Raw genomic sequence first — 23,696 nt, 5'->3', positions numbered from 1 at the left:
ACCGGCCATCCGAAAATTCTTCACATCACAACTATACAACACCACCACTACCACTACTACTACCACCTCTCCTTCTATATACCCCCGGTTTCTTATAGAAACACCATCACACCTACCACGAAACGGCCAGTCCACCATCACTCTACAGAAAATTCCCGACTCGCTTTGGAAACACAAGCCGGAACCCCGCACCTACCTCGCATCTCGATCCTTCCCTAGCTAGATCCTGCGCCGCATACGCCCCGCATCCGAAAGTTACACCACAGCCAGCCAGCCAGCCAGATCCAGCCAGCCGGTCAGAGCCTCATTGTGCTCCCATCTCCATCTCTGCTAGTTCGTCACTGCACTGTTCGTGGGGGTAACTCAACTCAACTTGACCTGCCCTACAGATGTGACGGACAGCATCATAACCAACCGGTAAATCATGCCCATTGCACCGCACCCACAACATTTATCCTATCCTCTACCTGTACCAAGTATGCATATGTAGCACGACATATACTATACTCGGGACTCCATCCTACTGTGTCCAATAGAGTACATATATAACGTATATAAGCCAGGTCTAAGACTTGCAACAAAAAAAAAAGGCACATAGATGACGCCCCTCCACCCTTTCCCTCGAGCCCAAAAACTTGCCGATTTATCTATCGTCCAAAAGCTAGTGTGATCAGCTTTCAACCCTCATGAAACTCCCTACCTGCACTGTACGAAACACGCAATATTAAGCGCATCACTCTTAATAGTCGCAAAGTAGGTACATCTTTCTATGTATGGCATGCAGGGTGAGATGAAACATGCACACCACCGGGACCTGCATCACGCCTAAATGTTGCTTCGGCCCACTTACCGAGCCGTACACTAGGTGGGTAGGATCCGAGTGACATTGCATGATACATGGCCCTGGGGAGGGGGCTAGCCCCGCCATCTTGACTCTGAAGAGATTGTTGCATGATTGCCGTTGGGATGGGCGATCTGATGAGGCTCGCGGGGATAAAAAAAAATTAACTTCAATGAAGCCCCACGCGGGGGTCGAACCCGCAACCTTGAGATTAAGAGTCTCACGCTCTACCGATTGAGCTAGCGAGGCATGAAGACTGATTGGTCATATTTAATAAATGATCAAAATAATATATAAACATGGCACTGTAAAGTATTGCGCCAGCATCATTACCCAGCAATCAGGCAGCAGATCTAGGTTATTGTCTGTCAAGTACAAAGAGCTATTTGACTGCCTATTTCCAGATTTCTACCTAAAAGTAGAGTAGATTATCTATCGGAAGCTAAAACCTTAATGAATCGTTCAATCTCTTAGGTCCCTTTGCCCATTCAATCCCAATCCCCTCCATCCCCCCAAGCCATGTTCATCCCCCCCATTTGAAAGATATTTAAATACAGAAAAAATTATAGTTACAAGTAGAATAGGACATGAATAGAAGATGCAAAAAGCAACAAGAAAGAAGAAAAAACACCATAAGTTGTTGGCAAACACTTCCCTTTAACCCCAAGGGAACGGGGTATCCCGTACGTACGTACCACCGCCCCCTGCATCGATATTCCACGGAAGAGATTGTTTTCTGATAATCCAGCTAAGCCCCTTAACACCCCCCTCCCCCTCCCCCTCCCACCCTTCCCCTTCTTCGTGTCATAAAAGCGTGCGTGCATGACCTCAAGTGTCTCACAGTCCACCAAATAGGGAATCTCAGACACTCTGAACTCTAAAGCCAAATTCATATGTAGTGACATGAACCGAGTAGAGTTGAAACCACCAACCTTCGTGAGGGCGCAAAGAAGCAAAGCAAAATAAGAACGGATAGTTACTCTTATGTTATCAGATGCCGTTGATCGGAAGCTATCAGGATGCAAGATGATAAATGTCAGATAATTAATATAATGTGTGGAAAAAGAAAATGTGAATGCGGTTATGAAGCCACATCACAGTCTTTCTAAAGATCTTGAGGAAACGCCGTTGCGCCTTTTCCTTTTTTTCCTTTTTCTTTTCTTTTCTTTTTCTCAATAAGACGTCCAGGGGTACCTATAATACCAAAGTTTGTAGATTCTTTTGCAGGATCATGTCCTGTACACTTGACATGGTGATCTTGAGAAGATTGGTATCGGTAGCGTTTGTGAAGTGAACATAGATCTCCTGTTTCTGTTGTGAGTTGATGAGCTTCTAAGCTAGCATAAAGGGATTGGTGTACCCACCTTTGCGGGACTTCGGTTTAATCTTTTAAAGTTCTCTTCGAAGTATTGAGACGCGTGTTTGTACGATCTTGGATCGCCAGTGTAGTCCGGGAAGTACTTGCGTACTGGGCTTGTAGGTAGTTTTTCTTTAAAAAGATCGATCTTGTTAAGAAATAGAATAATTGAGGTGTGGATAAACCATTGCGAGTTGGAAATGCTTTCAAAAAGCATCAGCGCCTCTTGCATTTGGTTCTATCAACAGACGGTGTTAGTGTTCGTTTATCCACCCCACAGATGGTAGTTCATAGCGGTAAAGCATACGGCGTCTTTATCCTCCACCAAACACTGATCGTAACCACTGATAGCTACCAAAAACAACAGTGCCGTGACCTTTTCAAAGCAGTGGATCCATTTTTTTCGCTCCGATCTCTGGCCACCAACATCGAACATCCGGTATGTCAATGCCCCCAAATCGAAGACGGTTTCTGTGATACCAGTGGTCTTTAATCGTGAACGTAGAATGTCTTGATCTGTGGGGGTGTAATTCGACATAAATAATCGGTCAAGACTTTCGAAAAAGCTGTAGATGGAGTTTATTAGCAAGAGTCGTGCACCTGTACAAAAGCCAGTTATGGTGGAACAGCAGAAATGTTTAATATCAGTTATTGAAAGTTGGATAGTACTTACTAGGTCAAATTATCGTGCAAGGCGTACTCATTTCCCCTGCTAACAGTACTTCGAACCCCGGGATCCATCCATAAACTACGGAATGCAGTTTGATATTCCTTTGGAAAGCTCTCGCCGCGGGCCAATTCTCGTTCCATTATCACTAGCTCAACGTAAGACTAAACACAAAGATGAAGATATGTTAGTATAACATCCAGAATTAATTATTAATTCATATCATGTTGATCAAGTGCTTACTTCGTTCTCTTTATTTACGAATGTAAGATTATATGCCTCCATTGCCTCCAGTATTATCTTAAATGAGTTGAGAAGGTTCGAAAATATAATGACACGGTAGTCTTCCCGATCGCTTTTCGAGAATCCGGAAGCATGGATCAATTTCATCTGCTTCAGTATCGTTGATTTTCCGCTCTCGCCAGCACCTATTTACCTATTAGTATCGTTATGATACATGGATCTAGAGAGTTGTGGGTGGCGGGCACGACAAAATCATCAGAAGTTGTGGCAACGACTCACCTAAAAGTAACAGTTTGACCTCCTTTGACATTCTTTTCTCATCTTGACGGATGAGTTTCTCGATCTCTCGAGATTTTTGGGCACCCACATCTGCACTACCTCCCATACACATTCTTAGAAGGCGCGCCAGGACTGATGAGATCTTGATTGTTGCGGTATTAACTCCCTTGAGAGGAGCAGCAGTATTTGATAGTTTTGGTTTGAGAATGAGATGATGTGAATGAATGTCTGGTTGTTTATTCTTGGGGAAGATGAAGGAGAGGTATGGAGTGCGGCGCAGGGTAGGAAAATGGGAAAATGAGCAAAAGGTGGGAGAGGGAAGCTGTAAGTATAATATGTACGCTGGTTCTGTGTGGGGATTCCCGATACGGTACGTACGGGTTCGTGCTAATGTAACCGCTCTTGGAGTAACCCACAACACTAATAAGCGCAAGAAGGGTCGGACAGATGCAAAAGAAGCCTTGGCCTGTACCGAATGCAGTAAGATGTAGAAGAGTAAGAGATGGGGGGAGGAAAATATCTGTTTGATTGATCGCTACAGTTACAATTCTTTATTTCCTTTCGTCTCTTCTTTCCGTTGGATACTTGGTCTTCTCTGCTTCTTCTGTTGCGCTAAATTCTCCGATGACGATGATTTTGATTGGACCGAATGAGAACTGTGGAGCTATTTCATGCGGAATAGAATTAGGATTTGCGAACAAGGCAGGCCAGTATGTTTATGGACCACCCACATTTATATTGTTCCACCCCTCAACCTTACCGTAGTCAAACCTCGGAAGGTTGCTGTTACTGATTGAAGATTAAAGCTTTTGTTTTCTTTTTTTGGATGTGTCAGATGGCAAAGAACTGAGCACCAAGCAGCTTAGGCTGAGCAACGAAGGAGCAATTGCTGCAAAAGATGACGACAATTGAAAAGTAGAACACAGCAGCGTTGGAATATGTACGTACCTACGTCAACGACTCAACCCTCGCTACGTACTGGCAGCCAGATGGAGCAAATATGCAAGCAATAGCTGGTTAACACAAAGCATGCAGCGAACAGAGCACTGATGGTGATGATTATGATGACAATGACTGTATGAGATAAAAAGGTATAGGTACTCGGTGATAAGTATGAATGAATATGTGTGGTTATGGTTATGGTTAAGGATGTGGAGGATAATGATATGATACGATGGATAGGCTGACAATTGAAGATTCCGGTAGTACAAAAGGAGATATTGTACACCTTGACAGCTGGCCTGTATTGTACATACCAACATACATGTATTGTACATACAAGAATATATGGTGTCCAGGCAGAAGAACGCCCAGGTAACGGAAATTGGTCAAAAGCGAGATCACCGTAAAAGTTATATTTTTACCGAGATGATTGCGGCATGTAATCCAAGCGGCCACTGTGAGACAGTGCACGATGTTACAGACATGCTCTGCCTGGCTAGCTACCCGTACAGGCAAAGATAGAACATATATGTTACGTCTCGATTCTTACCTCTTGCGTGTAGTTACACTCTACTTGTTTTTAGACTCTTCATCATCTTCATTATTCACCACCAGTGCACCCATATGAATCCATATAGATACCAATGGATTATCACGTCAAGGATTCGATTTTACCTGGACTGGACCCTTGTTAGTAGATGAGTGTGTCCTTCTCTAATCCCACACTCTAAAAATCCCAAAAAGATATGGCTACACAGCACGGATGATGCTGCCACAGACAAGTATTCATGCTCAGACGCATACCTATATCAGAGTCTGTGCGGTCTCGAAACTCCGCTCTGAATGAAACCAGCTCTCCCTGGTCTATTACCAAACGGGGCTCGGGAGGGTTCATGGATCGGGTCAATAGGTGCATACAAGTAAGAGGTCCACCGAAAAACACCTTTTGCAATTATATCTTATTACCATTATATTGACAGTAGTAGAGAAACCTCGTCCCTTTGTCATCTCCATCCCGCAGACATACAGCTCTTGAAACCCCCTTCAGGGACGCAGGTCCTAGATCGGACGAACAGGAGAAATCTGGGGAATACTGTAGGTACAGAGTACATAAACTCGTTACACTCTAGTCTTTTCTCGCGCCATTTCGTCTGATCTAAACGCCAAGCGAACAAGGGTTCATCTCACGCGAAAAGTATGTCGACCATTTTCGACACCCTGTTCGCTTTTGGTAAAGAAGCATTTGTCTATATCAGACCTGCTGCATCTGGTTATTATCCACGGTTCCAAAGAAAGACTTTAGGATATCGGATGAAATGATTTCCGGCTAGAAACGGTAGCTCTTTAAACCAAAAAGAACAAGAAAACATTTCTGGCGACCTGTTCACGGGGCTCCTTAACTTGTTTTGTGGCTGCAGCATGAATGGCAGGGATGAAAGCATCAAAGGATTGCAGCTGAAAGTACCTACATACATATACTCTAGTTCCTGGTTCCTCGGAGGTGCAGCATGTTCGTTGCATCGAAGGTTTCTCATCCCTTTCATGAAGCAGGACCAAATCCCACAACTGCACGATGTGTAACTTTATGCAAGGTTAGTTATATATATCAACAGGTACATAAATTCCCTACCATACTCTGGGTCTGATTCTCCGCATCTTCAACGGACCGGCGTGATAGGGAATCAAAAGGCCCTGCGGAAGCGATATGTAAATGCAGCATCTCCTCGTGTCCGGAAATACGAAATTTTCTGGAACTGGCACCTTAAATGGAGCATAAACCCTCAAAAGCCACCGGGAATTCTTATCCGATACGTGCAAAAGAATGCATGTTTTACTATCACGCGGCGAGTGCAGAGAACAAATTTTGGTGGCATCAGAAACAGCGATCATCAGAAACATCCTCGGTTTTGGTTTTTCGGGGCTCGAAAACGTTTTGTGGCGTTTCCATTCACTTTCCCTTTTTGATCTATAAACCCACGGGCCCGGGATTTGGATTTGAACTGTGTCTTCTCCATGATGCTTCACACGAAACAACCGCCGTGCTCAGTGTCTTATTGGTGAGCGTTGAAACCCGAGCCTCTCTCTGCTCATTTCTGGAAGATAACCTCAACAAGTAACATGTTCCCTTCTGAAAATAGTGCCGCTGATGCCCTGAAGGGTCCTTTATGAACTCCGTCGTGATTACCACGTGTGCCTTCGCCGCGTGGATGCCAGTGCCGTGGGAAATTTAATGTCGAGGGCGACTTAGAAGCAAGGTTGAAGCGGGTGTTAATCTATTTCATTGGGCCAGGGTTGTTTTCAGTAACTGTTGCAGCTCAGGGCTTGCGCGGTTTCTTTCTCTCCCCCACTATTGCCTGAACGGCCTGCCTCGCCGGAGTTGCCGCCGTTTTGCCTCTAACTGTAAGTGCATACCTGCTTGCTCTTATCCCGAAAACGCAAAAAAGGGTGCCGAGGCCCTGGGGGATCCCTTTTTTTCGGTTGACTGCTGATCTTGAAATATTTGTAACCTAGCGTTCTTGACGGAGAGTGCAGTGTCTTTCCAATTAGCGTACAAAACCCAGACCTCATATGCGTGACAAAACAGATACAGCCTCTGAGTCCCGTACCATTTCAAGACACTTGACTCCATGTGAGTGTGAAGTTACCAGTACCTTGGCTTGTTCCAACTCTTTCTTCCCTTGCACCTAGGTTCAAGCGATTCCTCGGTTGACGATCTGACGGCCCAAAAGTGGGTTACGGTATCTTGGTAACTGGTAATTCTCGGCGGGGTAAGAACGAATGCCGATGGAGTCCGAGTAGGTGTTGTTTTGACTCGGATTAAAATGCGTGATAGAATGACGATTTAGGAACTCTAGACTCGGTAATATCAGCGAGAATTTTATTACTCTATCTACTATTAATTGCTCGAGGAACAACCAACAGAGGACGGTGCACTCTCTAGACATTGTCAGCATAATATCACTAAACACAGCTGCACCAAGAAATGACATCTCGATGATTTGGAACATGGCATGAGGATCCCCCGGTTAATCTTTTGGCTCATGACAAGACTCCCTGTATCATTTCTAGTGAGTTTTCTGCACATGATTGATTACTTTCTGAAATTCATGAAATGAATTCTATGTATCCATCACTAGCGCAATTACAGGCTTAGAAATTCGAAAGCGTAAATGTAGGTATGTGTATCTAAATCCGAAACATCTGGGCCGCTTGGAGATCCAGTATTTTATTGGAGTACATTTAGGTACATGCACCTCCGGAGAACAGCCTTGGCCATATCGACATCCCGATATGCGCAGGACCATAGATCGGCCCATAACTCAATTGAAGGAGGAAACGCAATGGATGCTCGACGCAAGGGAATGCTTGCTTTGGTTTATCGACATCATGGATTAGCGGGATGTCCGCATTGCACATATAACCTGGGTCAGGCCTACCGTAGTTACACCCTTAATCCAAGTCAGCCCTTCTCCAGAGATATGACGATAACGACCGGAGAAATGAACTGATGGTTCATGTAGTGCCGTGAGATGATCGGTTTGGTCGTTGTTTGGCTGACTAGATTGATATTCTGATGAATTAGCAAATACATAGTTTACCTTTACTATAGAGGGTGCTCTTGACATGAGCTTCATCTGTTGCTAGTCACTGGGAATCCGGGGTGGGGGCATTGTGGGGGCATTGTGGGGACCTATTCGATCATGCACGACGTCTGTGCGAGGCGCGTCTGTTACATCCCAGAACCAATCAATATATCCAGGCCAATGGAGACATATTACCTTTTGTCCATTTTCACTCAAGGAGGCTTGAAGTTAAAAGCTACGACAGAACTAGCAGTCCATCCGATACACAGTAGGTAATTTTTTCCTCCTCTAGATAAAAAAGAATTTCCCCTCGAAAAACAGTACAAGTCGATCAAACATACTAACAGGGTCGGAATATCCCACGGCATGTCAAACTGGATTGCACGGGGTCAACGGTAGGGCCCAACTATACGCCGACAAATAAACAGGACCCAGCATCGTGTTCTTTCATATCGCTGAAGTTTTAAACGTCGGGGGGGTGGTCTGCTGCGCTGTGCTTTCTTGAGAACTTAGCTACAAAACTGCCACAGACATGGGTCATAACAGGAACGCATATTCTTGGGCAATTGCCTTAACCAGGAAGAATTGAGCACGCACATTCCCGAAGGTTACTTGCATATACTTGCATATGACGTCAGATTGGGATAGAGGCACGTGAAAGGCATAAAATTTCATTACTACCTATTAAAACATCGCGAGAATACACAGCTATACAAGTTTAATTTGATTTGATAAATCTTCACTGAGGTGTCTGTCAACTACGATCGAGGCGATGTTTATTGAGATTTAGATATCCTTTCTCAGGGGTAGAGAAACAAACGGGCGCAAATGTCATTGAGACATGCAGAGGATATGTAAATCTCTTGAGGCCGCACAAAAGAGCCTCCGAATGGATATTGAGCGTTCCGCGGTCACTAATGTTTCTCATGTAATTACGTACGCGTCCTGTATAGGGAGAGAGGGACACTGTATTTGGAGGTAGCCTGTGACCACGGTGGTGACACGGCGCCAAGGAAGAAGACGTGGACTTTTGTAGACTTAAATTGGGAGGAGGAGGACCTAGGAAAAGACAGGCGTCTCCACTAATAGAAATTCTCTCTGTCTCTCATCCATTCTCTATACCACGCGAGATTGGAAAACATTTCTCGCTCTGCTACAACACTATCAAAACGCACTCGCCAATTGGTAGGATAGCAGCGGGCTCTACGTGTACACCCCTAAATTCATAAACATCAAGCTATAACAATTCTGGAGCGGGAGCTTCCGCTGCCATGCTGACGATGCCTTGTATGTAGGTTACATCATCATTTATAAAGAGTTCGCCTACACCGTTACGAGTTAATGATTACTTAGACCTAGACTTACTATAAATACCGGAATGGAACGGCGGGCTTAGTCCAAGCTCAGTTTACTGCAAGAAAGCTCTTTCCGGGCAAAATGCACCGCAATCATAGTTTATCACTCGGTAATGTGGAATTTGCCAGTTTTGATGTACCCAAAACACATCGTCGAATATATATATGATGAAACCGAAGACTGTTCATAACTTTGCTGGTTAATCGTAGGCTTAGCGCAGGTGGCGGGCAGTGCAAGTTTTTCCCGTGGATCGACTGGTTCTTGAGGTCTACGATCCCGCAATCCGCTAAATAGTTAAACAGCACGATATCTTTTATTATTTATACACATTAAAATAGCAGTCTCGGTACGAAAACCCCAGAAATTTTCGCGCCCGCCAGTCTAACACAACTGTGCGGGTGACTGCGGCATCTGGGTTTGGTCTTGTGCTTACTATACTGCTGCGCACAGTCGCAGAACAGTAAACCAGTGAACTGCGAATCATATCGAGGGAATGCAATACTCTTAGTCAATTTACGATCGTATACCTTGGACGTTGCGTTTCATAAAGATTTTAATGGATCGGGGTAGTTAGACAAGGTACCTCCTCCTCCGAGACAGCTGAGACCGTTGACTGAAGGTATCTTATGATCCGGAGTTGTGAATTCCCGAATATTCAAATCAGCTAACAACCAGGAGTCTCTCTGGGGTGCTAGTACAGTACCATGTACGTCTCCAGCAAGAATTTCGAGTTTTGGGTAACCCTAACCCGCACTTTCTATGCCAGAAAAATACAATTATTCTACCGCCGATAATAAATTATCAATGCAGCCAAGCTACAGGAGAAGAACGCCCCGCTATTTTTAATATGCTAAGGCCTCCGATAACACGAACTTGTGAAAATTCGGTTGTAAAAAGAAAGCGTCGTGCCAGAAGCGGCATTACTGATAATTAACCTAGATTTTACTCATGCAAGCGACAACACCACGGTCTTGCGATAACTTGATCTCGTATACCGTCTACTGGTAAGCTTCCTGTTCTCAAATCCCTTTTAAAGCATCCATCCTTCAGGTGGCCCGGGTACACTGATAAGCAGCAGATAAACGATGAATCAGAGACCGAGAGAGAGTGACCAAGCGAGAGGCCGAGGAAAAGGCAGAGAGTAACGTGTGCCGTGCTCCACAGTACAATCGTTTCCATGTGGAGAGAATTCTCTGAACAAACAAAGAAACCACGGAATTCTTTGTTCTACAAAAACATGCGGTTTCGATCATTTCCACCACGACCGCGGACGTCATTCCACTTCGTTGGCGGATGGGGCGATTAGAACGATGTCTTATATCTTTAAAGATCAGATGATACAAGGTTGGTCAAACCTAGTTTTGGCACCTTCCATCGGGCGTGGAAGGGCAAAGATTTACTTTTGCCTTCGTTTCATGCTTACAATGAAACTGGGGGGGGGGGGGGGGGGTATGGAAAGAGAGGGGGGGGGCGTAAATGAATATGGTTTTTACTGACTGCCATCAGATCTTGCGTACAAGCTTTGCCACTAGACAATTTCGTACTCTACTTATTCAAGACAGTTGATATAGTCGGGGAAACGCGTATATACACAGCACAGCTCTTCGCCACACAAATTCTCCTCCTAGCTACGTATACCGGCTCTAGCGAAAGCCGTCTTTTCTTCGGTCACCGTGATGCGAGAGCTCTTTATATTCAACCGGGTCTGACGGATTGAAAAGTTAAACTTAGGGCGCACATTGAATTGGACCGGCTAACCAGACTTTGCAAGGGACTCCATATATGGTTTGGCCGGGCTGACCGGGCTGGTCGGGCTGGCTTGTTGGATTTCTCTTATGTGTAGTCCGGCCCGGCCCGGTGAGCTAGCCCGGTCTAAAGAGGGGAAGCCCGGTCTTGAGAAATAAGGAGGAGACAAATTCGCCGCGGGACGCTGCCCGGAAGCCCGGGGAAACGTCAATTGACATATAATTTCTTCGTCCGCAAGCTCGGGCATCGGTATAGATAGAAAGGCAGAGGAACCAGACTCATGCTTACTCAATTAATCTGACAACCAAACAATTTCCACTTACACCGTAATAAGGAAAAAGCCCAGCCGAGTTAAAATATATTACGGCCCGGTCCGGCCTATCCGGCGGCCTGGCCTACTTGAGCCGGTCCAACCCAACTACATGTAGATTCCGGCTACTGCAAAGCCCGGAAGTCACTGCAATGGCCATCAGAGGGGAATGAGTGACCATATTTAGAAAGGGCACGCATAGTAATACGGTGCGGATCCCTAAACAACAGGGACAAGCGTATTAAGGACTTCCTCTCTCCGTCGCCAGGTATTGTGTCTGGTTCCCGGCTTCTAATTACACGCCTGAGCGCGATCGAATAACTAAATAAAATTAGCCACTTGTTCAGAGGGCGATAGCTGTTAACTATCCTCAACTCCAAACTGGAGCCCTAGCACGTAGTTGAAAAGATTACAGCAAAGGCTTATGGGGGTACGCTCGGGAGCCAGGACCGGAAAGTGGTACTCTTGTATATATATAGCGAGAGTACCCTTATAGAGAGAGTGCTGATCCTACTTTCCAAAAGAAAGGGGCCAAAGACATGGTAGCCTTATAAATATGAAGATATTACTCTCATAGGAGGTATCAATTTTCCACTCTCGTAACACTTCATGAGTTGAAGTATACTTACGTTCACCCTGCAAGTTCCGTGTGGTCAAAGAGCTGAGCTGTATATCTCTACTTGAGCTTTGACCTCAAGTTCCACGAGCTTAACTTTAACTTGTAGTGTTGGGCTCGAGCCAAGCTGGTTCGAGCTTTGGACTCGAGAACTTTGTACTCGAACACGAGCCTTTATTCCCACAACCCGAACCAGCTCGAGCTCTAAGCCAGGCCCGTACCCACTAAGCTGCTTCTGCTACTTAAATGTCCCCTGAAACAAATTAGAGCTTCTAGTAAGACTCGACTTGAGATATCTTGAGACATTTTATTACATCTTTCTGACAATGTTTCGAGGAGAGTCTCGATTCATGTATAAATATTGGACTACGGGGTAGAATGATGCTAAATAAGAGGGTAGCGATTGAGATATATACATGTAGCTCCAGAGCCTTGTGAAAATAATATTTAATCATATTAGATCACTCGAGATTGTCTTTGGGTTTAGGACATATATCTTCCACAAGCACAAGCCCCGATCGCGAGGGCTATGGCATGGGGTGAGATAGATCGAGTAATAGTTAAGCATTGATGGTTATATTACTATAAGATTAAGACCTGCCGCCGTAATTTCTATCTCGATCTAAATGCTTATCGCTTTCCGTGACAAGGCAAAATCGATTGATTATCTGATCAGGCCGGCGGATATAGATTAACCCGAATTAGCCCTAACCCTCACTGTAACACTGATGATTACGAAGGATACTGCGTACGTAAGAGAGCAATATGGAGTTCTGTAGTATTGATTCAGTGAATGTGATGAACCTTGTCCACCTTCTGTTCATTCATCTTCGTCTATCACTGGCTAGGCCGCTAATGGCTTGTCCCTCATTACACCACCCGGTTTGGCGCCGAGAGTTATGTTACGCAGTGTTGAAGCTAATCAGGACTCAGACGGACTGGTCGAAAGTGAAGAGACATATCTGCCCGATGAACTGTGCGAAATGATAGGAAGGGCTATGATCTAGGTCCATGTACTTAGAGCACCTACCTATGCGAATTTCCAATACGGCTTCGATCTAATCTGGGATAAAAGTAAGCTTTACCAAACCAATCGTATTATCGATCTTTCACGTGCTAATTGCCAACTTTGGGAATTTCGGATTTTGTTGTCCAAAAGGCCTCAAACGAACGAATCACCGATAAGCAGGGATAAACGTGGCACTAGCTGGATCTACTGGCTTCATCTCGCATCACTCGCCCGAAGCCAACTAACTGCGCGCGCTCTGCCTGCCCTGTTTCAGCGTCAGCAAGTCATAAATGTCAGCAGCGCGCGCAAGAAAGGACCCTTCTTGGCAAGTGTTTGGACTACATCATAATAATAACCTGAGTCAAAAAGTTGGGTGCGATAGATAACCAGGGAAAGAAAAGAAAAAAAGGAGGTATTTATATCATCACCCCCCCCCCCCCCCCCCCGGGGGGGGGATTGGAAAAAGACAGTCCCATGGGCAATCTATTAATTTGCTTTTCTTTGTCAGCTTGCAACAGACATATAAGATGCGACAGCAGTCCCCCCCCCTTGGTTCGCGCTTTCCTTTTCCTCCGACACACAACAGTATGAACTTACCGATACAACCGAATTTTTTGTGTGCGAGGTGTGAATAAGAGGCGAGTGAGAGAGTGAGAGAGGAGGCGCAGCTAAGGGCTGAAAATATAAAAGAGATAGTTACCTTTCTCTCTTTTTACTGGTAAGTTTGAGCGCCCCCCCCTCTTTCTATTCTAAGCCCGGACTGGTTGCTGATTTTAGAGCGCACACAGAAGTTTGACCGAGATAAACGTCCGTCAACTGTCAACACAACTTCAACCCGCCTAAAAAAAAACCGCAAAAACAAACAAAAAAATAAAACGTATCTAGCTCACCTGGAACTAAATTTCAAAAACTTCGGAAAAAAAAATAATCAAAAATGGCCGTCTCGTCGCTCGCGCCCCCACGGCGCACACCGCCAAAGACGGAGCCTTCAAAGCTCAAGGTCCGCGCCATGTGCAACTCCATCGACCAGTACTTTGAGTACATCCACAACCAGAGCCCCGTGAAGCTTCGCCGATTCAGGTCAATCGAACCGCAGTCGAAAGGGCGCCTTGGAGGGTGGAAGACGTACGAAAGGCTGCAGTCGGCATCGGGAGCCGTCTCGTTCGAAGAAGAGGCTTTCTGGGGAAACGAGATCAGGATGAAGTTTGAAGAGGAGTTCGAGGAGCTAAGCGGGGGAAGTGAGGAGGACAGCGACGAAGAGGAGGATGAGGAAGAGGAGCAGCAGCCGCAGCAGCAGCAACAGAAGAGGGAAGTCAAGGGAGAAAACAAAAAGGCGTAAACGGATGGGAAGGAGTTTGGATTCACAACGTTCATTTTCGCTCCAGGAGCAATAAAAGCAACAATTTCTTTCCTTTGTTTTGTTCTGTTTTTAGAGGTGTTGGTTTAGATAGATAGATCGGATCGCGGTACCATCCCCGCACATGCACCACCATAGATTAGACGGGCAGGCGGGGGTTGGCTAGATTTTTCCTTTTATTCCTTTCGTTATCAACTTTACTTTACAGCGACCGAACTATCTAATATTAATACTACGCTTCGTTTTGTTTCATTTTGATTGACCAAGACCGAGTGATTTCTCGAGAAGCAAGTGAATGCTGGTGACTGATAGTCTATGTAGGAATGACGTGATGCTGCATGGGCGGTGCTGCTTTGGGTCGCATGATATCATTTACACACTTGATCTTCAAGGCCAGAGAGAGGTCCAGAGGTTCAGCCTGAGATCTGAAACCACAGACCATCACTACCACTTCCATCCCCGTCTCTACTCTATTCCCCCACGTCTGCATCCAAACCCAAACCCACATCCACCCCACTGGACCCCCACATCCCAAACCATATATCAATATCTACCCGGACCTCATAGGTACACACTTCACGATACCGTTAAAAAGAAAGAGCGTATTTAGATATCAATTTTTTATACAAAAAAAGCACCCATCTCCAGCTCAAAAAAAAAAAGAAAGTTACTGTCCAAATCGCCCGCTAGCTAGAAGCTCCTTTTTACTCCGCGGACCCGGACTCGGCGTAGAGCGCACGACCTTCCTTGCTGTTGAGGAAGTGGTTCCTCCTCTCGGCCCAGTCCATGAGGAGGTAGGCAACAACGAAGGGCGGGGCAACGTATAGGACCTATTTGTTCATTTGTGTTAATTACCCGGATGCGGGGTATGGTATATAGGTTGGAGAGTAGGGAGAGGGTACCTGTGAGCGGAAGCGGCGCCAGGTGTTGAAGACCGCGGCGTGGGCGGCTCCCTTGAGTGGCTTCTGACGGTTGGCGGAGAGGGTGTAGGTTGTTATGCCCTTCTGGGGAGGGGAGCCTGTGGGAGGGGGTGTTAGTTGGTTATCGTGGAGGTGGAGTGGAGGTGCAGGTGGAGGTGAGGGTAGGTGGTGTTGGGTGTGCTCTACGTACCGAATGATCCCCACCATCCAATATAACTATCGTGCATCAAGATCCGTCAGCATATATCAATCTCAATCCATCCATCCGGGTAAGGAGGGAGGGAGGGAGGGAGGGGCGGGTGTGCAATCAACATACTTCCCGGGCATTTTTTCACCACCGCCACCCATTGCTGCAGATGTCGAATTCGAAAGAAAAGATTGATTGAAAAAAAACGCGGTTTAGAGCGAAAGTTTTGCTGCGAGGAGCGAGAGTGGTGTTTGTGTTTGAGGCGTCGTTGGGGGGAAGGTGGAAGGGGTGGGTGCGGTTGATATTTATCAATCGGTAAACGTGGGGCGATGGGAAAGAGGGAAGGGAGGGTAAAGGGCCTTTCCCGCGACCGTGATTCGCCGGTGCCCGTTACCGTTACCGTTAAGCAGCCAGCAGCCCCAGTCCAGGTCCTACGCGGGCCGGAGGATGGATGGAGGGGATGACTAAGGGTGGGCATTTTCTCTAACGACGTCGTCGTGCTGGGTTTGGATCATCACCCCCACCACCATCGCGAAACTAATTAACCCCATCCCACCAACCCAACCTATCACACTCTTCCGTGATAAACTCTGCAGATTAGAAGTCTACAATGTCGGGAATCCTGAACCTCGTCTCTCGGTTGGCCATCCCCGCAGCGGTCGGTGTGTCGCTCTTCCAGCTGTCCATCTATGATGTGAAGGGTGGCAGCAGGGCCGTCATCTTTGATAGGATTAGCGGTGTCAAGGAAACTGTTTGTTTCTCCTCGTCCCTGCCCAAACATTATTCCTCAGTGTGTGGATGATAGTATATACTGATACGATGCATATATAAAAAAAGGTTGTCAACGAGGGAACACACTTCCTCGTCCCATGGCTCCAGAAGGCAATTGTCTACGATGTCCGCACAAAGCCCAGAAACATCTCCACCACCACCGGTTCAAAGGATCTCCAGATGGTCAGCTTGACACTCAGAGTCCTACACAGGCCTGAGGTTAAGGCTCTCCCCAAGATCTACCAGGTATGATCCTCCCACAGTTGATAGCAGTAGAGCTCCAGTCTGATATCCGACCTTTTCCAAAGTCTCTCGGTCAAGACTACGACGAGCGTGTCCTCCCCTCCATCGGAAACGAAGTCCTCAAGTCCATCGTCGCCCAATTCGACGCCGCCGAGCTCATCACCCAGCGTGAGCAGGTCAGTATCCTCCCTCCTCCCCCAAAACCTAACCACAAACCCTAACCCACTCGTCTTTCAGGTCTCCAACCGCATCCGCGCCGACCTCCTCAAGCGCGCGCAAGAGTTTAATATTGCGCTCGAGGATGTCTCTATTACCCACATGACCTTCGGCCGCGAATTCACCAAGGCCGTTGAGCAGAAGCAGATTGCGCAGCAGGACGCCGAGCGCGCGCGCTTCATCGTCGAGAAGGCCGAGCAGGAGCGCCAGGCCTCCGTCATCCGCGCCGAGGGTGAGGCAGAGTCTGCAGAGACCATCTCGAGGGCTGTGGATAAGGCTGGTGACGGTTTGATCCAGATCCGTCGCATTGAGGCGGCGAAGGAGATTGCACAGACGCTGGCGAGTAACCCGAATGTGTCGTATCTGCCCGGGGGTGGGAAGGAGGGCGGTAGTGGAGCGAATATCTTGTTGGGGTTGAGGAATTAGGGCAGGGTAATGATAGAAAAAGCAGGTAGATGTCAGCCTACTACTCTTACTTCTGCTAAGCAAAGTATTACTGCATAGCTATGTAGTTAAACCCTGAGTGACATTGCGTTTGTAAATTTTCAATTAAGGGAAGGGAAACAAAAATTGGGGGGGGCATTGTGGTGGGGCGGGACTTTTTTCTTTCTATCCTTTTGCTTCTTTCCAGTACATAGCTTCTTCTTTGGTTTTTTTTTTTTACTACTCTACTATGAAGATCGCAAATCGCCACTTCTTCAATTGATCAAGATTACCTACTCTATTTTCCACAATTGCTATCTTTCTGCTCCAAGCGCCCAGCTGTGATTCGCTGTAGCAAGCCAGTCAACCAACCAGCCTCGGCCCGGCAATATGGCAGTTAGCAGCAGCACAGCACCCCAGCCAAAAGCTTGCTTGACACGTCCCCCGTCGCGCCAGCTCCCAACAACCTTTCCTCCCTTCCCCACCACCACCACCTCACATCCCCAATTCACCCATACCCCCCAAACCAAACCACACACAAACCCCCCATACACACGCAAACAACACAACACACACCATGGCCTCCTCCTCCGGCTCCCCCGTAACCCGGCGCCTCCTCAAAGAGCTCTCCGCCTACCGCACCGAACCAAACTCATGCCTCGAGTCGCTCGAGCCCGTCTCCGAGGACGACCTCCTGCACTGGCACGCGATCCTCAAGGGCGTCGAGAACACGCCCTATGAAGGGGGCAAGTGGAAGATCGATATAAAGATCCCGCCGAACTATCCCCATTCGCCCCCGATCATGACTTTCTTGACGGGTATTTGTCACCCGAATGTGCATTTGAAGGTATGTTTTTCTGTCTTTTTGTGTTGGCGGGGAGGGTGGGGGCAGGGGCTGACAGTGGTGGTGGGGGAAAACAGACGGGCGAGATATGCCTCGACCTGCTAAAGTCAAACTGGACGCCCGCCTACACCATCAGCGCGACGCTCACGGCGATCCATCAGCTGCTGCAGAGCCCCGAGCCGGACTCGCCGCTGAATGTGGATGCGGCGGCGGTGTTGAGGACGGGGGATAACGTGGGTTATGAGAGCCTGGTGAGGCTGTGGGGGGTCTTGCATGCGGGGAAGCCGGGGAGCTTTAATAAGGTGGGGTAGACGAGGGAGAGGAGGTGGGGGGTGTAGGATAGGGCGTTTTTTTATTATTAAAGAGTTAATGAAATATATATCGTTCGAGGAATTGGTGGTTTTTTTTAGGAGGTTTGAGGTTGGCGTCTATGGTCGGTCTGGTGGCTGTGTGTAGGCTGTAGATGTCCGTATAAACAGTGCCGTGCTTTGCTTTCCCTGGTAGTAACTGGATGTGCCATCATATCATTACTTAGAAATAGTAGTGAGAATAGTACTGAATGCCAGATCGGGACGACCGGTTAGCAGGGTAAATATACATAATACAGACCGGTAAATACACGTAGCAGCCTCCAATCACCTAATTGTATTATTTGAGATGTATGGGTAATAGTAATATTAGGAGAAGTACTAAGTCTCAATAGTTTCACTACCATCTAAATCACTCCATACCGACCAAAACCACTTCCTGAAATACTATAAGAGTTCAAACCCGGCGAACAAAATGTTAGGCCTCATAATCTCAACGTCCCAATACGCCCCCCATGATCTAAACTGGATTATTTCTGCCTATATCAGTGTCAGGACAAAGTAAGTCCCGTTAATACTTTTGCCCTGTGCCTAAAGATATACGTCTATTAAAGCGACGGATTTACACATGCACTTCGTTTCCTCCAGTCGGTCATAATCAATCACTCGCCCCATAACCCACACGCGCTGACCAGCTCCACTCGCTCCCATCCACACTCCCAATCACTCTCCCACCCCCCGTTAAGACCTTACACCTGCCTTAAAGAACGAAACCCGATTCTCCCAGTCAGACACAAATTCTTGGCAGCAAAGGCAGCCCAAAAAAAGTCTATCGATATTCTCACTAGAGAAACTGATAGTGAGAATAGCAAAAGAGTAGCTTCATTGAAGCCCCACGCGGGGGTCGAACCCGCAACCTTGAGATTAAGAGTCTCACGCTCTACCGATTGAGCTAGCGAGGCATGGATGTGTGGGTAGGGTAATGATTTTTATTCCATTTTTTACGCCGCTTAGCTTAGCGTGCGTGGGGTGGGTCCCGGCGTGGTGCGGTGTGTAGTGCAAAGTAGTTCCGTCGTGGTCTTTAGGGGAGTTAAGAGGTAGGATATATAGCTTGTGGTGTTGATGAGTGTGGGTTGAGTCTGCTAGTAGTGTTTGGCACAGTACTAGTGCATACAGAATCGAACAGATCAGTATTTGATCGATCAGGAAGCCCCGTATTTCTCAAAATTGATTTAAACCAACCACAGTTTCACCCTAAAACCCCAATCTCAACTACCGAGACCGCACGCCAAGGTTCCAAGGACTACCTGTATCAATGATAATCACACACTTTTGATACCATTCCCAGAACCATACAGGATCACTCGCATTTACAGACACCGGATCTCACGATCTCTAGTGCCCTCAGCTTGGCCATCTGTTCCGAGGGTCTTTGGCCTTGCAGTGAACTGTAGAACGGGGAAGGAAGTATGAGCCGGCCTTGGGTGGTACGTGTCGGGTAGGTTATAAACTCTAGATTCTGGATTATAGAGGGATAGATGAGTATATATGTACATGTGCCGCCTATAAGTCTGAGAGATACCAATGATTTACTTAATCTTGCTAAGTGCAAGTGGTACGTTGGCCGTGTACATCGCCACTGTACTGGGGTATAGATAGAGTTGACACAGATCAGACCTGTATCTCCGTCTCGTCGACCGTCACTTCCAGGTATATTTCTGCCATATAATATAGAAGATATTTATAGCATTGACTCATTTACTCACCACGACTTTCTGATTAGTGGGAGAATCGGTATATCAAGCTGTCAGCTACTATTCCCACACAAGTGAAAAACCCATTCCCGACCTTTTACTCGAATAACTATAACTGTCTAGAGCTAGGAAACACCACCGCCCCACTGTAGAGAGAGGCCTTGAGGAGACAGTTCATAAACGATTCACAACCAAGCTCCATAGGTACGCAGGCTTGAATTCAACAGAAACACAAAAGACGATTACAGCTAACCAGTTCTCTTGCTGCCGTATATGTGTATTATTAGAAGCTCTACCCCGGAGTCCTAACTAAGCTGCCTAAGTTGCCGTTGGTCCGGTCTGGTGTAGTAGCCGGCACCCACAATTTCCACCTTCAACCCACGACTACAATCCTCCTACCATCCGAGTCTGCAACCTCTCTCCCAACTCTCCCACTACCTCTACGAATCCCGTCTCCTATCTCCTATCATCCTGCCTACTACAAACCCGCACCCTGGACAACGTCCCTACAGACCAACCCCAAGTCCATCAATACGGCATATCGATCATTTCCACCCCCCATCCGTCACTCCCACTACCATTACCACCCGAACCCACTCCCCCCACTACCACCCCATAAAATCACCACAACGCAACACACAGCACGCAAGAGACGCAGTAAGCTCCAACATTAGACCCAATCACATTACCGCCCCTATCTAACCTATTCTACTATACTATCCACAATTTTTATCCCCCTCCCTCCTCCCCCGGCCCCTCACCGGCTCCCCTCCACTCCCTCACCGTCTCCCTCACCGGCTCCCCTCCACTCCCTCACCGTCTCCCTCACCCCTCCTCCGACAACCCACAACCGCCACCACAAAAGATAAAGAATATACACAGCCAGCCAACCTCTAATTACCACCATAACCACCAACCGTAACACTAAGTACTCCATGCAATCCGCACCCCGATGCCATCCCGATCCCACCCTATCCCATGCCTCCATATCTTACCGCCCAAACTTTTACAGCCCCTCCATTTTTAGTAACTGATGATTAAGAACCAGGACAGAACACCGACCGACCCGACCCGACCTATAATGATGATGATGATAATAAGAGAGAAAGAACAAAAGAGAAGCGTTGCGTCGTTACGTCGTGTGCAGACATAAGAATACCAGAAGAAGGAAGAAAGAGGAAGAAAGAAGAAGGAAGGAAGGAGGATGAAAGATCGATATAATAAATCCCCCATCCTTCCAATTCATCCATGGGAGGATAAAGTAAAGTAAAGTAAGTAAGAAAGAAAAAAAAGAAGGAAGAGATAAATAAATACACCCTTCTCAATCGATCCCGCATATGAGATACTACCTACCTATCATACCTACCATCCCGCCCTCCAACGAGAACAACGTCCTCCCAGCGCACAAAAAAACAGACGTAACTATAATACACCCCCAAACCCAAATTAAACCTCGCCCTCAGTCGCCGCACACAAGCCTCTCCACAACTCCCTCGCCTCCCTCACCCACGCAAACCTGACGCCCAGCTCCTGCACCTCGTAAAACACCTCTTCCGGCGCAACAACTTCGCCCCTGATCAGCGCTGTTACGAACAGCACAATCAACTGTACGATCCTCGTCTGGACCCGCTTCCCACCGCTCTCTTCCTCAGCTGCACGGATCGCATTGTTGAGGTACCCGTGCAGCAGATGGCTCTTCTCCTGCGCGCCCAGAAGACCAACCTCCATGAGCACGCGGTTCACTAGATCCAACATTCCGAGTGCTACTGGCAGCCCCGCAAGCGTCCCTAGCACCTCCGCACGCCGCGCCAGCGACGTAGCCTCGAGCAGGAGCACGACAATACCGCGGGCCAGGACTGGATTGCAGGAGACATATGCGGCGAGCGTAGACACCGAGAGGAAGTCGAGCGGGTAGGTTGAGAGGAGGCTACGATTGGTCGAGAGGTGCGTCAGCAGATGCTGGGTGAGCGGTGTGGGGAGCTGGTCCGTCGTGGCCTTGAGGAGGAGCGCCGTCAGCTGGTCGGCTGGTGTGGGAGTCGCTGGAGGCGAGGCCGCAGACGAGTACCCGGACTCGTCGGTCGAGTTCTCGAGTAGGCTGCTGTAGGAGGGTTCTGGCTCCTCTGGCTCCTCTGGCTCTGGCTGTGGCTCTACCGCCGCGGCCGCCGGCTCCTCGTAGTCATCATAGATGCCCTGAGCATGCAGCGCAGGCATGAATGCCGAGAGGTCGACGGGGAAGTCGAGGCCACGGGACGCACAATCGTGAGGCGTGAACTCTGCCAACTATCACCACACATCAATCAGCCCACATTGCTCTCCCTCACAACATTCTCAAGGAGCAGAGCCAACTCACCTTCGGACCTTCCTCACACAGAATCCCCCTCACGAACGCCACCCTAATCTTCAGCACCTTCTCCCTCACGCCCCACTCGGCGGTGCGCTCCCTCCTCTCCCACTCGCGCCCCACCGTGACCCAATGGAACAAGCTCGGGTTCTCCAGCACGCTGCACCCCTGCCCGCGATACAGCTCCCACAGCATAAACTCCGCGTTCAGCATGAACCCCAGCAGCTCCTGCGCGTGCTTCAGGTCGCCATCGTCCCCATCGCCGTCCCCGCCTCTGCCGCCAAGCTTCTGGAGGAGGGCGGTGGGGTGCGGCGACTCCGAGAGGTACAGCAGCGTGGTGTGGAGCTCGCACACGCGGCTGAAGGGCTCAGAGTGCACGGACTCCTGCGTGAGAAAGGAGTTTGCCGTGGAGGCGAAGGTCGTCGTGAAGGCGGAGAGAAGGTGGATGAGGTCTGGCGAGAGAGTGTCGTGTGAGATACGCATGGTTGCTGGCTGGCTGGCTGGGTGTTGTCTGTTGTGGTGGTGGTGGTTAGGTGGTGATGGTGTTGGGGAGGCTGGCCTTATATCTTGACCGAGCGGGGTGGTGGTGGTTTGGTTAGTAGTGAGTGGTGAGTGGTTGTAAGTCGACGACTCAACGTTAACTACCACACAGGTATGTCCAATCTCAGCCCAGTCCCTTCGTCTGCTCTGCTTCTTCAACAACTGCTGCTGCTGCTACTACTGCTACTCAGATAGTGCTGCTGCTGCTGCTTCTTCTTCAAGCTCAGGCAGGGGGGTGTCGATGTCTCAGTTGCTGGCCAGTCCCTATCTCTATCTAGCCGAGATGCAACAATCAATTGGGGATGAAAAGAGGGAGAGGAGAGGAGAGGAGATGAGATGAGAGAATTAAAGGAGTGAGAAGACAACAAGAGGACAGAGAGGTCACAGTGATATCGAGAGGACAGAGAGACAGAGGGTGATTCCCTTCTCAGTTCTTCTTCTTCTTCTTCCTCTTCTTCTCAACCTTCCCTTTTGCCTCGAGACTAGCTCCAGGGGGGGCTGGCTCATACGTAAAGTCAAGTCGGGTGCGGGCCGTAGCAACATGGCAACCCTAACCCAGCCATGTGGATTGCACGATACGATCACTCGTGCACTCCGAGTGCCTAACTCTACAGGGTCTCTGTCTTTCTAGCTATTTTACTTGCAGCAGGTACCGTTCTACAGCCCGTGCTTGAAGAATCGATGATAGACAGAGCATAACTGTGAATCCCTGACATGTTCCACTGGTTCAGGAAGTGCAGTTTAGCCATTGGCTGGGAGAGATAATCCTCAAGGCTCTAGTGTCTTCTCCTTCAAACTTCAAATCAGTTCCGCCCGCACCCTTAATAGGGCTTTTAATGGCT

The 23,696-nt window shown here is 47.9% G+C and overlaps 7 protein-coding genes across 7 annotated transcripts; 4 read left to right on the top strand and 3 right to left on the bottom strand.

Annotated features, from left to right (window-relative positions):
* Positions 1 to 2,035: 2,035 nt before the first annotated feature.
* Positions 2,036 to 3,499, bottom strand: H6S33_011608 (uncharacterized protein; the record flags this gene model as incomplete). Its single annotated transcript, XM_044842988.1, has 6 exons — positions 2,036 to 2,146; positions 2,206 to 2,436; positions 2,506 to 2,764; positions 2,872 to 3,029; positions 3,109 to 3,293; positions 3,388 to 3,499. The coding sequence occupies 6 exons, from the start codon at positions 3,497 to 3,499 to the stop codon at positions 2,036 to 2,038; spliced, it is 1,056 nt and encodes a 351-aa protein (XP_044696376.1).
* A 1,673-nt stretch (positions 3,500 to 5,172) lies between these two features.
* H6S33_011607 (uncharacterized protein) lies at positions 5,173 to 5,564 on the top strand (the record flags this gene model as incomplete). The annotated part of the gene is made up of 3 exons (XM_044842987.1): positions 5,173 to 5,249; positions 5,318 to 5,428; positions 5,498 to 5,564. 3 exons carry the CDS (start codon positions 5,173 to 5,175, stop codon positions 5,562 to 5,564), a joined length of 255 nt encoding a protein of 84 aa, XP_044696375.1.
* An 8,320-nt stretch (positions 5,565 to 13,884) lies between these two features.
* Positions 13,885 to 14,289, top strand: H6S33_011606 (uncharacterized protein; the record flags this gene model as incomplete). The annotated part of the gene is made up of 1 exon (XM_044842986.1): positions 13,885 to 14,289. One exon carries the CDS (start codon positions 13,885 to 13,887, stop codon positions 14,287 to 14,289), a length of 405 nt encoding a protein of 134 aa, XP_044696374.1.
* Positions 14,290 to 15,011: 722 nt separating this feature from the next.
* On the bottom strand, positions 15,012 to 15,575 carry H6S33_011605 (uncharacterized protein; the record flags this gene model as incomplete). The annotated part of the gene is made up of 4 exons (XM_044842985.1): positions 15,012 to 15,137; positions 15,210 to 15,325; positions 15,418 to 15,443; positions 15,544 to 15,575. The coding sequence occupies 4 exons, from the start codon at positions 15,573 to 15,575 to the stop codon at positions 15,012 to 15,014; spliced, it is 300 nt and encodes a 99-aa protein (XP_044696373.1).
* Positions 15,576 to 16,024: 449 nt separating this feature from the next.
* On the top strand, positions 16,025 to 17,070 carry H6S33_011604 (uncharacterized protein; the record flags this gene model as incomplete). The annotated part of the gene is made up of 4 exons (XM_044842984.1): positions 16,025 to 16,165; positions 16,252 to 16,431; positions 16,494 to 16,604; positions 16,666 to 17,070. 4 exons carry the CDS (start codon positions 16,025 to 16,027, stop codon positions 17,068 to 17,070), a joined length of 837 nt encoding a protein of 278 aa, XP_044696372.1.
* A 574-nt stretch (positions 17,071 to 17,644) lies between these two features.
* H6S33_011603 (uncharacterized protein) lies at positions 17,645 to 18,222 on the top strand (the record flags this gene model as incomplete). The annotated part of the gene is made up of 2 exons (XM_044842983.1): positions 17,645 to 17,914; positions 17,989 to 18,222. 2 exons carry the CDS (start codon positions 17,645 to 17,647, stop codon positions 18,220 to 18,222), a joined length of 504 nt encoding a protein of 167 aa, XP_044696371.1.
* A 3,197-nt stretch (positions 18,223 to 21,419) lies between these two features.
* H6S33_011602 (uncharacterized protein) lies at positions 21,420 to 22,797 on the bottom strand (the record flags this gene model as incomplete). The annotated part of the gene is made up of 2 exons (XM_044842982.1): positions 21,420 to 22,253; positions 22,324 to 22,797. The coding sequence occupies 2 exons, from the start codon at positions 22,795 to 22,797 to the stop codon at positions 21,420 to 21,422; spliced, it is 1,308 nt and encodes a 435-aa protein (XP_044696370.1).
* Positions 22,798 to 23,696: the final 899 nt, after the last annotated feature.

The sequence above is a fragment of the Morchella sextelata genome, assembly GCF_020137385.1.
Source record: "Morchella sextelata strain SCLS chromosome Unknown scls_6, whole genome shotgun sequence".
NCBI lineage: Eukaryota > Fungi > Ascomycota > Pezizomycetes > Pezizales > Morchellaceae > Morchella > Morchella sextelata.
The sequence above is the reverse complement of the archived record's forward strand: the minus strand, read 5'-3'. Positions and strand labels throughout refer to the sequence as shown.